This window comes from Cygnus olor, chromosome 3 (genome assembly GCF_009769625.2).
Source record: "Cygnus olor isolate bCygOlo1 chromosome 3, bCygOlo1.pri.v2, whole genome shotgun sequence".
Taxonomy (NCBI): domain Eukaryota; kingdom Metazoa; phylum Chordata; class Aves; order Anseriformes; family Anatidae; genus Cygnus; species Cygnus olor.
In genome coordinates this window covers 59,161,676-59,175,838 of record NC_049171.1, presented here as the reverse complement: position 1 = coordinate 59,175,838, position 14,163 = coordinate 59,161,676, and the positions used below count along the sequence as shown (strand labels likewise).

Here is a 14,163-nt window from a genome sequence, read left to right as displayed (position 1 = left end):
ATTTCACTCAGAGATAAATTTTCTTCAGTAAGATTTACACTGGTAACCTCTCATTGCATTCATGTATGATAATAAGGGTTATGAAGTGTCCTTTGAAAGCAGTGTCGATTCTGAATATTTAATGCAGTGCTTTTAAAGAAAGAGCTTTTAATTTTGTTGGATTTCTTCCCTCCAGAAATACCCTGAAAAGCTGTATTTTGAAGGCTTGGCAGAGCAAGTCAATCCCCCAGTACAAATCCAGCCACAGTACCTACCAATTTATTTTGGAAATGTATGTCTGCGCTTTCTGCCAGTGTTTGACATTGTAATCCATAGATTTCTGGAACTGCTTCCAGTGTCTAAGTCACTAGAAACTTTATTGGATCATCTGGGAGGTTTATACAAATTTCATGGTAAGTTATCTGGGAATGCAGACTTTTTATTCCTATTGTGACAATTCTGTTCTTTCTCCTTCATCGCCTTCATTCATAATTTTAATCTGCTAGCACAGTGATGTTTAATCCTTTCCTATTCTTTGAGCCCTATGCGCATTTCCACAAAGAAGTGCATTCCCTGGTTAGTGTATTTCAGCCTACAAATAGTGAACTTACTTTTATTCTGGTAGCTTTTGCTAGTTCATGCTTGCTTTACACCTTTCCCTTTCACTCCCTTCTAGTAGTGAGTACTTGGACTTGTGTCTTAACAATCTTTCCGTTACCAAGACTGAAACAGACAGAAAACAAACAAAAAATTCCTCCATCCACCTTTGTTTAAGGTGAAATAATTTAACCTGTTTTTTATTACTTTTTTATTGCACTTTTACAGTAAGTTTTGTATAGATGACATAGATATGTTATGGCCAGACATTTTACAATATTCTTTTACTGTGATTCCATACCTGGAGTCTTCCTATTTAATACCTTTTATATGAAGAGGTGATTAAGTGGATTAATGTCGGATAGGTTATTAAATGTTCATATGTTAATATTGACTTTCTTGCTTAACCTCTACCCATCTCCCCACACATCAAAGTATAAATGGAAGACAAAAGAGAATCAGTGTTGTTTAGTGAGGTAAAGCACATGAATCCATTCCAAATACACTGTTTTGAAATACCTGCAATTTAGTCTCAGGGAGCTCTTGATTTTAATTTCGTGTTTGCAACCAGAAATGTAACGGTGATGCTAAAAAAACATCCTGTTCACTTTGTTGTTTTCTTCTTGGCAGACCGTCCTGTGACTTACCTGTACAACACTCTTCACTATTACGAGAGGCATCTCAGAGAGCGCACAAACCTCAAGAGAAAGCTTGTTCATGCCATAATTGGCTCTCTCAAAGATAATCGCCCACTGGGCTGGTGTTTAAGTGATACTTATCTCAAATGTGCTATGAATGCCCGAGAAGATAATCCATGGATTCCTGATGACATTTACTATTGCAAACTCATTGGAAGACTAGTAGACAATATCCTTCTTAAACAGTGCATGAAATAAGCTGTGCCAGTGTCTCATAGCTTCATTTCATCAAAATGTAAAGTTCAATTTCCATCCGTTCAGCCTAAATTCATATTAGGCTACTTCAGTATATTTTAACTGTATGCATTTGTTTCTAGAGGTGTGAAGAATGTCAAAGCAGTAAACCAGTTAAGCAGATAAAGAACTGACTGCAGATGATTTAATATGTACGTATATATACACGTATATACTAGGTCAGTGGTCTCTTTGGCCAGTACAGAGCAATACCTTCTAATTACAGGCGTTGTTTAAAAGATGAAAACAAAGTTGTAATGTGTTTCTTCAGTATTTTTTTATTATTTTATGCAGGGACTGTGCTCTCCTGGTAAAAACAGCTTGAAAAATATGGTGAAAATGATATACAGTACAACTTTATAAAAACTTCACTATTTATTCCATTATTTCTAAATGCTTAATGCCTTCTAAATTGAATTCTAATTGCCTCATAAAATCAGCTTGACATAAAGCATGATTGTGTAAAGAACAATGTAGAACGTAAGATTAATTTTTTTCTAGTGCCATTAGCAGTATTACTAAGAAAATATGTTGTAAGCAGTGCCACATTTAGGCATGTATATAGCTGAATATATATAGGTGAAAGTCAGTATACGTGCTGTTAGCTACTGCTGACAATCTGGTTTTTAGGCGGGAATAACTAGAAATTATATCTTTAACACAAGCCTAAGTTTTCTTAATTGTTCCTTTTTACTTTTTTATGGTTATGATCGCAGTTAATTTAAATTCCTGTGGAAATATCTGGTGAACCCATGCAGCTATGTTCTAGAGAACAGTGCTAGACACTTCCTCTTTCTGGGTTAGTTTTATGGAAGTTGGCCAGTTTTCTGGGTGTCGTGTCTCTTCCTTCACTTATCTTCCCAAACCTGCCTTTCCTTTATGTGTAACTTGGAAAAAGTTTACTTGATCTATCTAAAGAAAGCTAAAAATACATAAAAACCCTGCTTTTATGCAAATGTCAACAGTGTCGTGGGAGATCTTTTCTGTATGTAGCTCAGATGAGCTAGTGTTCCTTGTGAAAGCAGAGTATTTTCAGACTAAGCAGGTGCTCACTTTGCATAAACTGTCACCCTGGAGTTCTGCTAGGAGATCATATACTGAAGCAAATTAATGGTTTCAGATTATGCAGAATAGAAAATTCTTGTTATTTTCATCTTGTCATGGAAGCAGATGGTGAATGAGATGGTTGGTGTTGTTTTGTTCCACCTCTTAATCAGGGAAATTTATCCTCTGCATGACCATGTGTGTAGTGCATCTGTAACTATGTATTTGTGCAATCCTTCAATGACTTATATTGATGCTCTTGGCCAGATGTCTTATTTTTATGAACTGTGTTTTTTTTATTAGTTCTCAGTAGCTTATCTTTCATTTCAACTCAACTATATATGTATATGTGTTATATTTTTAAGTACCATGCTGCTTACACTAGTCGTTGTTGGGGAAGTTTTTTTTTCCTTAATCATTGTCACCTATGGCAGGGAAATCACCTGGTCCGTTTCCAAACTGTGACTGGAGATTCAATGAGTTTCCTAACCCAGCTGCCCACGCTCTTCATGTTACCTGTGTTGAGCTCATGGCCCTGGCAGTTCCAGGAAAGGATGTGGGCAATGCACTGCTAAATGTTGTGCTGAAGAGGTACGTTGCATCTCTGAAACTGTTTTCTGCAATTTTTTGAGATCGCTAAGGTAGTTTGCAATATTCATTTTCATTGAGTTTTATAATTTTTAAGTATAAATAATGACATTTTTAATTAGGTGTTTTTGGAGGACAAACAAAGCTATAGGGATCAAGCAGAAAAATGGTGTGTTGGATTCCTGTACTGTTGTGGATTGTGTGTACTTCAGGAACCATTGATTCAGCACAATGAAAAGATGGAGGGAAGACCTCACACTAGCTAAGGAATTATCCAGTGGGTTCAGTGGCACAGAGACTAGAAAAAGGCTGTTGTCCTTTAAGCTGGCATGGGAGGAAAAAAGTTGATATGCAGAGAAAGGGGCAGGAAGCCTTGGCAGGATTCCAGATCCTTGTGATGCCAGTGTAAAATCAGAGATACTTTAAAACGGAGTAGTGTACCAAGGCTGGCGTTCTGTAAGGATGCATTAAGCTTTACCCATAGTTCTCTTTCTTGATTCCTAGCTCAGTCACCGTGAAAAGAACTGAAGTGAAAGGAAGGACCTAGTATTCTTGCAGTGACTCAGATGTCATCTTTGATAAGCACTGATAAACTGAAATGATTTTTTTTCAGCCTTGTTCAGCTTAGTAATGTATTATTGTTATCTTTGTTTGTGGCATGTGGAGGGAAGTAGTCAATAAAGGGACAAGTAGCCTTTAAGCACTCAAGTCTGTTTTGTAGCAATCACAGTGTGATTACAGTATTTGAAGAAAACATGATACAAAAGCAAAATCATGTCTGAATAAAATTTTGCTGGTAACATCATAGTGGTATTTATATTGTCTGTTGACTCTCCTGCATAGCTGCATATGTTTGTATAGTTCTCTCAACTTGAGAAATGTTCTTTGTATAAGTACACCTTGTTCTAGGTACGCGAAAAGCACAAGCTGCAATTGTGAATTTCTGAGACTGAGTTCTCTTTTTCTCTGTAGTCAGCCCCTGGTGCCGAGAGAGAATATCACAGCTTGGATGAATGCTATTGGACTAATTATCACAGCCTTACCAGTAAGTCGATACGTTGTACTTTGAAATAAAAAAAAAAAATCTTTTTTCCACGTAAAGATTATCGTCTTCCTCGAGCATGTTGTAAAATGTCTTGTAGTTTGCAATGTGACAGCCAACATTCGTAGATTCCTCAGAGAGCCATTCTGAAGGCTACTTCCATGTTAGAAAAACATCTTTTTCTGCTTATCCAGCATGGAAAAAGTGAACAGGCTTTCTGTTTTTCTATTTTGTTTTGAGTCTGGGAGAAAAAGAAGTGAATCACTCCTATTTAAAACGTATTTAAATCCCACATCTGTAATATTAATTGTAGACTGGAGCTATGAAGATGAGAATCTTCATAAGACTTCTGATGCAAATCTAATGTTTTTATTAATGCTTACACTTGCACATCCTGTACCTCTTAAATCATGTAAATAAGATGTGCCTAAGACTGCAAAAGCAAGTATATGCAGTATTAGAGAACGTTTCAGTAGAAATGTTGATATCCTGAATATAATGACTTACGGTATCTGACCAGGAATGTGTGAATAATTTTAATCTTGCTAACATTTATATGTTGCTTATATGTGCAACAGTTATTTTCACAAGGGCTTCTGTCCAGCAAAATGGTTCCTTTCCTTGGAAGAAAGGCAACATTAATTTTGTCCTTATTTTTATTATTTTTCATACATGTGTTTCTCCTGTGTCTTCTCCTTGCACCTTCATCTATATTCTCTGACGTTTGTACCCTTCTGTTTTCTTTTTTCCATGTTGGATTTTTGGTCTGTTTGTTTGTGCCTATACTCAGAAAATTCTTGGTCTCTTTTCACTAAGGCTTTTCATCTCTGCCCTGTTTCTTTTGGAGCCCTTTACATTAGCTCTCTAAATAATGAAGTTCATGAAATACGTCTTGATAATGCCACACCCTTGAGTGTGCCACGCCCACTAACGATGTATTCTGTATTATGCTTCTTAATTTTTAGGTTTGTCAGACAGATTTATAAACTGCCATGTAGTTGAAAACATCTTAGAAATGTGATAGTGGTAGAGAAAAGATAAGGAGCATTATCTTAGATGGTGTTCTTTTCAGAAGGAATTCAGACTTTTTGTTTTTCCAGGAGCCATACTGGATTGTTCTCCATGATCGTATTGTGAGTGTTATCAACAGTCCCAGCTTGACATCGGAGACAGAGTGGGTTGGTTACCCGTTCCAGCTGTTTGACTTCACAGCATGTCACCAATCTTATTCTGAGATGGGTTGTAGCTACACTTTGGCTTTGGCACATGCTGTCTGGCATCATTCTAGCATTGGACAGCTTTCTCTTATTCCTAAGTAAGTGCAGTGATACTTGATGATTTAATTTGTCTTTAGAACTCCATGCATATTGTAGGTAAAGAAGCTGTACTGGTAGTATTTATACAAGCAAGTATCCAGGGGGTAGCACCAAAACCCACCTGATAAATCACAAGGTTTATTCCAGCTCCTTATTCCCCAACACGACTCTTGTGTCTGTAAGTTTCAGAGCTCTCATATAGAGTGTGATTGCCTTTCATCTGCCTTTTTAAATTTTGATTAGCTTTTATGCTTTTGTTTGTTCCTTTCATGTTCAGCTTTTCTTAAAGGCATTGACTCTAGAGTAGTCTTAAAGCATCAACTGTAATTGGTAAGTGTGTCCTTTATTCTGGCAAGTGCCCTGTGGCTGCCAGTTGAGATGCTTTACTGACTGAAAGATGCAGTAGTGATCCACTTAGTCATTAAGGCAAGTAAAAAGTACCAGAAGTTGATTAGACTTTCCTCAGTGCTGTGTTAGTGACAGAATTAACAGATGTCATTTACAAATACCAAGTTGTAACATACTGGACAGAAGTGAAGGTAGTATGATGTATTCCTGTCAGTCAGTCGTGACTGTTGATTTAAAACTGTTGTTAAAACTTTAGAGCACAGCTTTTTCACTGTACGTGGCATTCTGCTAAGCTCAGGTGGGATTGTTTGTCTCCTTGAGACAAGGTTCTAGTCTTGTGATAATGTCTGGAAATATTCTAGAGTTTCACTGAAATAGCTAGTATTTTCTGAAGTATGTTGTAATGTCTAAAATGAAGACTCAGATCTGCGAGAGAGAATCCTTTGTTTTGGTTAAAATTTGGGCTGGGGGGAGAAAAAGTGCAATTCAAATAGGATGTATCTTAAAATATTGCAGGTTCCTCACAGAAGTATTGATACCCATAGTGAAAACTGAGTTCCAGTTACTCTACGTTTACCACCTTGTCGGTCCTTTTCTACAACGGTTCCAGCAGGAGAGGACACGATGCATGATAGAGGTAAAGTGTAGCTCTTGGATTACTTTATACGGTGTATGTTATTTTTGCTTGTCAGTTACATTAAAGAGGGGACTGTAACAGAGATCTTTCTTATAAACATTCAGAATTGAATTCTATACAAATAAAACAGGGTTTTTAAGGATCTGAATTGCTGAGTTGCTATTCAGCTACCTTGTTAACTGAAACCCTGTCCATTTGGTTCAGGATGAAACACCTAGCACTTCTTTTTAAAGACACGTTTGCTTTGGCTTTCAAATTGCATGTGAAATGTGCATCAGACTTAATGTGTTTTTTAAAAGCTTCTATGCAGGTTAAAGAAGGTAAGTAAGAGCTATGTACTGTGAGAATGAGGGAGCGCAAGCAGTTTCTTACACTGATATCACTGGGGGGCTGGGGAGGGAAGAAAGGGAGAAAAGAGATGGAGTTGGCCAGTAGCCAGATGAGCTAAAAAACTGCAGGTAGCCCAGTCCTTTAGGGAAAGACTAGCTAAACATGGGAAATGTGTCTTTACGTATTTGTGCTGACAGCAAATCTCTGCTAAGCCTGTATGGCAAGTATGCATCTCATCTCTTTCTAGAGTTCGATCAACATAACACAAAGGTTTACCACCACTACTAATTATTTTTTATCCCAAATTACCCATGTCCGTGCTGGGGATTTCAATTTAATCTTCTTAGGTTCCCGTTAGATCAGGTGATGCAATATTTTCCCTCATTTCTTTATAAACTGTTTAGTTTACATACATCATTTTGTGAACAAGTCACAAAATGTAGGAAGGCATAAACAGTGAGCTTTGTAACTGTTGTTCCCATGTTTTTGGATGTATTGTGAATACAGGATACTGTAAGGAGCTGTATTAGTTAAATAATCATCCTGTAGTGTTTCTGTATATTTCTTTACATATTTCCTTCAGTTTTCCTACTGAACTATGTCATTTTCTGATTCTTTTTAAGTATACTTTAGAAGCATGAAACAAAAATACATACATCATTTAAAGGTCGGACTAGGTGATCTTTGAGGTCTCTTCCAACCTAAATGATTCTGTGATCATTTGGGAATCCACTGATCTCTCTCTCTTTTTTTTTTAATTCTTTTCTCTTTTTTCTCATTTTCTTATAGCTACAATAAAAGTCAATCCAAATTACTATTTTTTTCATGAAACAGTGCTTAAGTACTGGAGGGCAATAGAAAATGCTGTTTAGGTGTGGAGCAGTATCTTTTTATAGGCTCCTGTATAATACTGTAAATAGCTAGTAAATACTGCTTTGACTGGTTTCTTCCTCCCTCAGGAAGGAAGGGTTTTTGTCTTTTTTTCTCTGCATTGAACCAAAATACAAGAAAAGATGGAAAAATGATAGTTTTTTAAGTTTCTTAACATTCCCAAACTACTACTTTTCCTTTGCAAGGAACTGATTTCAGTGTCAGAATATCATGATGAGTTACTCCCTTCAGAGTAGGCAGCAGCTGTCATGTGACTAAAATGACAAGTCACAAAGTTCAAATTTCACATTGCCGTTTTTAAATGGTCATAGTCTTACATGGGTTTGCACACAAAGCCTCCTTTATTAAGTATGCTGAATCATTCTAGTTGTAGAGAATTCATCTCTCTGTGGAGAATGCTTGAACCATTAAAATGCACTGTATGCATTTGCCGAAGACCTAGCTGTAGTCTAGGTACAAGCTGAAACAGTAATCTGTAGTCTCTTCTCTCTAGAAGACTCAATTCTTGTGTTAAACTTCTTATAGGTATTTATTAATGTCTACTTTCCTGAACATTCGCAAATTTTGTAGGCACTTATTCAAAGCATATTGCAGTCAGTGATGTTCAAGCATTAGTTATGTAACGTACCAAAATACCATCACTACACTAGCTGAAATTTAGCTTCGGAAAAAAGAATCATTTAGCCAAGCATAATGGCATTGGTTAGACTTGCCCATTTGCCTCTGCAAGAAATAAACAGGAATTACAGGTACTTAAAAAGCAGTATATATATTTATTACACTGTTGAACTGTGTTTCTGCTCTAAAGCACTTCAAAACCTGTTTTGATTTTGGGTGTTTTTTGTGTCTGTGGAGACAGATTGGAGTGGCATTTTATGAAATGCTCCTGAATGCCGATCAGTACAGCTCGCACCTGAACTACATGGATCCTATCTGTGATTTCTTGTATCATATGAAGTATATGTTTACAGGTGACAGTGTGAAAGACCAAGTAAGTAAACAGTAGATACTGATACTTAATTATCCTTTTTTCCCTATGGCAAATTAATATTTTTAGGAGTGATTTTCATATGTAGCATTAAAAAAATGCTGAATTGTTGACTGGTCTCTCTATATGCAAACTGAGGAGTTGGTATCCTTTTATACAGTTGAAACCTTTAGACACAGTAGGCTGAGTATCTCAGATTTCTGGATTTTCTGTGGTGTGAAAGAAGATTACAGCTTGAAATTTTTAAAGTACCATTATTAAGTAACCAGTAGAAAGAAAGCTGTATAAACTTTTGGTTGTTTGACAGCTTTTTCCTCATTTCAGTCCATAACTTTTAAGTTTTTCCTTAGTTTCTGATTCAGTTAATGTAACTTGACTTGTGACAAAAACAAGAATGTATCCATAGTTGGTGGAAAAGTAATTCAGCTAGTTTATTTTATAACAGCGTGAACTTCTTTAAAGCATAATTAGTGTGAATCATTTTGCAAAGCTTTGGTGTACAGCTATTACAAGAGGTCCATAAGTTAGCATGGTGAATAGAATGTTAACATAAATACCATGATTTACTGTATCTTTTTCCTTTTTTAGTTGTGCGTATGTAATGGTCAGGTACAGTGGTCAAAATACTTCTATTTTACCAAATGCATTTCTGTCTATTATTATTTATTATTATTATTATTTTATTTTACAGGTTGAGAAAATCATTTGTAATTTAAGACCAGCTTTGAAGCTTCGGTTGCGTTTCATAACGCACATCAGCAAAATGGAGCCAGCAGCTGTTCCACAGCAACCTCTCAGTAATGGCTCACCAGCACCACAGCCTAGCCAAGTGCCTGTTAATGTTGCTTTGCCCGTTACACAGTGAAATGAAGTGTTAGGTCGGCCTTGGTGTGATGGTTTCCTTCTACTAGTCAAGGTGGAACATCATCTGATCTGAAATCTAGTATGCTGTGTAAAAGGAAAGAGAACTGCGTGCAAATTTCTGCTTCATTTTCTTTTGCATAATGAAGCTGTCTAATTGTGTGCACGCCAGTTTCCCTGCCTATTTATATCAGACACTAAATAAGGTATATGTTACCTTTCCTTGAAAGCACTCAGTAAACTTTCTCTGCATGCAAGTACGTGGATTTCTGAAGAGTTTACAGTATTCCTGCTCCCTATCCAGATCTGAGTCACCTGGACTTATCCTTCCTTCTGTCTATGAAATGAAAGGACATTCAACACATGTAGCCTGGTAGAAAAAAGGCCTTTATAAATTTGGCTTTTGCGTTATTAGAAGTTTGTATTCTTTTTGTCCAACAAAACTTAAATTCTTCTCATCTTTTGGGCAGACAAATTAAGTTATTATACAGAAAATCTCCTAGAAAAAAAGATTGCATCAGTTGCATTGGGTCAATTATTCTCAGTCTTTGGGAAGATGTTATGAGCTTTTGAAAATATCTGTAAATTTTATATGTACAGTTTACATTCAACAAATAAGCAGTGGGTTTGATCTAGCATCAGTTACTAGACTAGATTACTACCCAGAGGCTGTCTCTAATGAATTTATTATGAAAGTCTGCATATTCAGTTAAAGCTATGCTGATTGTTATTTTATCTTTCTTATTTGGGAAATGGTGTAATTTTTATCAGGTCAATCGTATGAATTTTATTAATATCGATATCTTATATTTTAGATTTGTATAATATTTGACTTTAAGTTTTTTCTGTGTACTGTGTTCTGAGGGTTTTGATAAGAAATTGAAAGACTAAATGTTTTGTAAATACTCATTTGACAAACTTTTTTTTAATTAAAAACAAAACAACCAAAAAAAAAGCAACCTTTTATGACTGTAGTAGTAGTGTTTATTTGGTTTCCATACATTTTATGTTAAAAATAAGGATACCATAGCAAGTATATTTCCATGGCCCAAGTTCTTTATCAGCTTCACAGTAGCACCAATTTCAACCCATTTCAGAGTCAGATTTCTATCTTTGATCTATGCCTTTCTAAAAATGTGATAGTTATGAAAAGGAGTTGTTGGTTCTACGGGTGGAAGTGTTTTGGTTGGTTGGTTATGAAGACTGTCAAAAAGGGACGGCAAACCTGCATTGCTGGAAACTGCCATCATCTAGATTGTACACTTCATACTGAAATACATTTTTAGCTTGATGTGGACCCTGAGTGTCCTTTTAAATATTTAAACCTCATCTGACTTTTATAGAGAATATTTATTTAGGAGACTTGAATGACATATTATTATATAGCTGGTTGAGTCAGTGCAGATTGTTAGAAAAAGTTTGCATTCCCTATTTAAACACCAGAGGGAGACTTCTTCAGAAAATCTCATATTGTTTGGTTGTGTGTGTGTAATGCATCATGAATACTCAAATCTTTGGAGTTACCAACATTTTTATCCAAGATTTAACAACTTAGAAGCCATATTGTGCTCTTGTCCTAGGTGTTTAAAATATGGTGTTTTTTTTTCTTTCTTATAACCAAGTTTGCTTAAGGACTTGCTAGAGCTGTGGGATTTGCAAAATCTTCCAAACACATCTAGGAGGCTTTAAGCTACATGCTTTTCCCTCTTAATTGATGTGATAGTACAGAGAGAACCTGGAAGAGGATTAATGAAATTGAAACAATAATACATCATCTTATGGTAAGGATAAAGGATTTTTTTTAAAGTCAATCACTTGATGCATGCAACTGTTACCAGAGTTGATAAGAGATTTTTGTATTTTAAGCACATCAAAATGTAGGCAATAAAGGAGATCAGTATATTTGACTTGGATTTTGGCACTAAGACCGTTCAGATTATATTAGTATTTGTGGACTGTACCTGAAATCGTGCAATGTTTTCTGAAGGTGCACCAAAACAGGGTAAGATCATTGTAAATTTTTGCTGTTAGTTTACTTACCCCTCTGATTCTCCACAAGATGGGTTTACCTCCATCCTGCCTACTGCTGAGAGTAATCTTACAGTAGTGAGTCAATGTATGAATAAAATGATCATGCAGTATGTAACCTGCAGTACCCTCTCCAGCTCCAAAAGGTGGTGAATGTTCTTGGTTTTCACTGTGCCTTTGTTCCAGCCCTCCTGTTTCTTCTGTATCAGCTGTTAGCTGTGGACAGAGAGACACTGTTTTGTTTATGCATTCTTCTCACCATTTTAATCAAAAGCAAGGTTTTACCTTCCCTTCCCATGTGTGTTTGTTGTGCATAAGCAAGCTTATATAGTGCTCTTCAGATCTGGTCCTTCCCCTCATTAGTGTTTCCCTCAGGGATTGATGTGGGACTTGGGAGATATGCACCTGTTGTGAGACTTGATGGGAGTGAGTTGTTTTTAGGATGAATGGGCTCCTCCTAATATTTTTTTTCTCCTGAAATGTGTGGGAATCTTGTCTATGGCCTGGTGAGAAGAACTCAGTGGGTTCATTTCAGCTGTCCCTCTGAAGTGCCTCACTGTCAAAAGCACAGGTTCTAGTGCCCTAAGCCTGTTGCAGCACTGAGTGATTACAGGTGCCTTTAATTAAAAAGCACAGATGAGATACACCTAAATGCCCCCATGTCAGTGCTGGATGGGGAAAAATCTAAAGCAACGAAAGTACCTTTGAAACACAAAGCTGAACTGTATGGAGGAGAGACTGAGGGAGGCCATGCAGGCACTGAAGGAAAAAAAGTATATATTAAATAGTTCTCTGTGCCTAGGTGTCTTATTTCGTCCGTACTAGGCAGGGTGCTGATACTTTCATATCTTTGTTCTAAAAATAAATTTTAAGTTAAATGTTCCAGACTCAAGGGGTGAGTCCATTAATGATTTTTGCTCATGAGAAGACTTATGTTGACTAATGTAAAGGTTTCTTTGGGTTGAAACTGTGCTGAAAACTTGCAGATTTTTGTTTGGAAGATGGAAGCAGAAACTATTGGTGAGATAGCAAATGGCATTTGGGTGATAGTACAATTCAAGAACTAAATTTGGAAAAAACAAATGCGTTTCACTAATAAAGCTGCTACTTTTTATTGGAATTGCTACTATAAATGCTCCCTGGGGACTTACACACACCTACAGTGCTCTAAGCCTGCAGATATGAGGGGATCCTATTTGATTGCAGGCCCAGCTAAGTTAAAGTTTCCTGTCCATCAAGGAGAACCATCCTTACTGTTACTGCCTCCCAGACATGAAAGAAGGTCACAGACAGCAGCAACTTCGTGATTCACAGCCTTGGGTGCTCTGGGCAGAAGCGTTTTTATGTCAGTCTGACAAAAGCCAGAGATGCTGTCTATCTGTCCCCCTGAAAATGGAGCTCTAACTACTGCAGGTGATGGCTTCAGCTTGATGCTTATTTAGTCATGCTTCTGGCCCTTGGGGAGCGGCACCAAATAGGGCAGGTCTTTGCCTTTGGACAGCAGCTTCTCACCTGTCTTCTCAGCAGAAACCAGGCTTCCCTCGCTTACAGCAGAGGTGAAGCAAGAAGCTTTGGCTTTCATTCCACCCACGGGGAAAAAGCAAATGCACAAAACAGCAGCAGCAGTCCCTGCTTTCTTGTCCTTGAGTCTATTGCAAAGTAATTGTTTTACGTGGGTTTTTTAGACTGTTGATTTGCAGACCTTTGTATGACTAAAAGTCCACTTCTGCAGTTTTTCAGAAACTCATCCCCATGACATACAATACTAGTCAGCACCTCTTGGGCATCTTTAAAGGACAAGGCTTTTACAAAATACATCCTAACTTGTGTTAATATTTATAATTTGTCCTTTTTTTTCCTTACAACAGTTGCATTTTAATGTAATGCATTTGCTTTAAAAGCACCTACAGGCAGGGCTGTGCAGAGCAGGGATGCATGACACCTTCCCAGGGCAGCTCAGGGCTCCTGCGCCCCCCAGCTTTCTCCTCCCACACCCAGTGAACCACCTGCTAAGGTGGCCCCAGTGTGAACCACTGAGCCATAAGTTCTTGGTTTTCTGCAGTTCCCATACTGGCGTTGCCCCATTTCTTTGACTTCTCCATGCTCCAGCTCTTGTTGCTGTTGGTGAACATGGGACTTCATCTTTAAAGAGAATAAAAGAAATAATGTTAATCGAGAAACTAAGATGTCCATTCACTATTATTTCTTAGTATTATTTTCAGAGGAAATCTAAAAAAGCCCTTGGGAATTCTGGAAGAATGCACTGAAACATACTTGGCTCACGGCTTTGATAGATTTGTTTTTTCCCCAGTCACTGGAACACAGGGGCATGCATAGGATTTTTGCCACTGGCAAAGGGATGCCACTGCGTCATTTTATTTTCCACAGCTGTCTGAGAGCTGGGCTATTGCAGCTGTGGCAACAGTCCCACCTCCCAGCCTGCAAAGAGTTTGATCGAGCTCGCTGATGGTGCTTTTGCCTGTTCCAGTGGCGGCTTGGGCCACTGCTTTCTTCCCTTGAAACTAACGTGAAAATAACAGGATGCTATAATTATATTCTATTTTTCTCTTGGTACATGAAGT

The 14,163-nt window shown here is 37.3% G+C and overlaps 1 protein-coding gene across 2 annotated transcripts in view; it reads left to right on the top strand.

Moving 5' to 3' along the window:
- Positions 1-10,498, top strand: part of MED23 (mediator complex subunit 23) — a 37,429-nt gene extending 26,931 nt beyond the window's left edge. For both annotated transcript variants that reach the window (XM_040552093.1, XM_040552092.1), the window contains 8 exons: positions 176-392; positions 1,207-1,443; positions 2,978-3,143; positions 4,113-4,185; positions 5,283-5,497; positions 6,363-6,483; positions 8,564-8,695; positions 9,384-10,498. In XM_040552093.1, the coding sequence (XP_040408027.1) occupies positions 176-392; positions 1,207-1,443; positions 2,978-3,143; positions 4,113-4,185; positions 5,283-5,497; positions 6,363-6,483; positions 8,564-8,695; positions 9,384-9,557 (1,335 nt within the window). In that variant the 3' untranslated portion in view covers positions 9,558-10,498. The remainder of the gene's footprint in view (positions 1-175; positions 393-1,206; positions 1,444-2,977; positions 3,144-4,112; positions 4,186-5,282; positions 5,498-6,362; positions 6,484-8,563; positions 8,696-9,383) is intronic.
- The last annotated feature ends 3,665 nt before the right edge of the window (positions 10,499-14,163 follow it).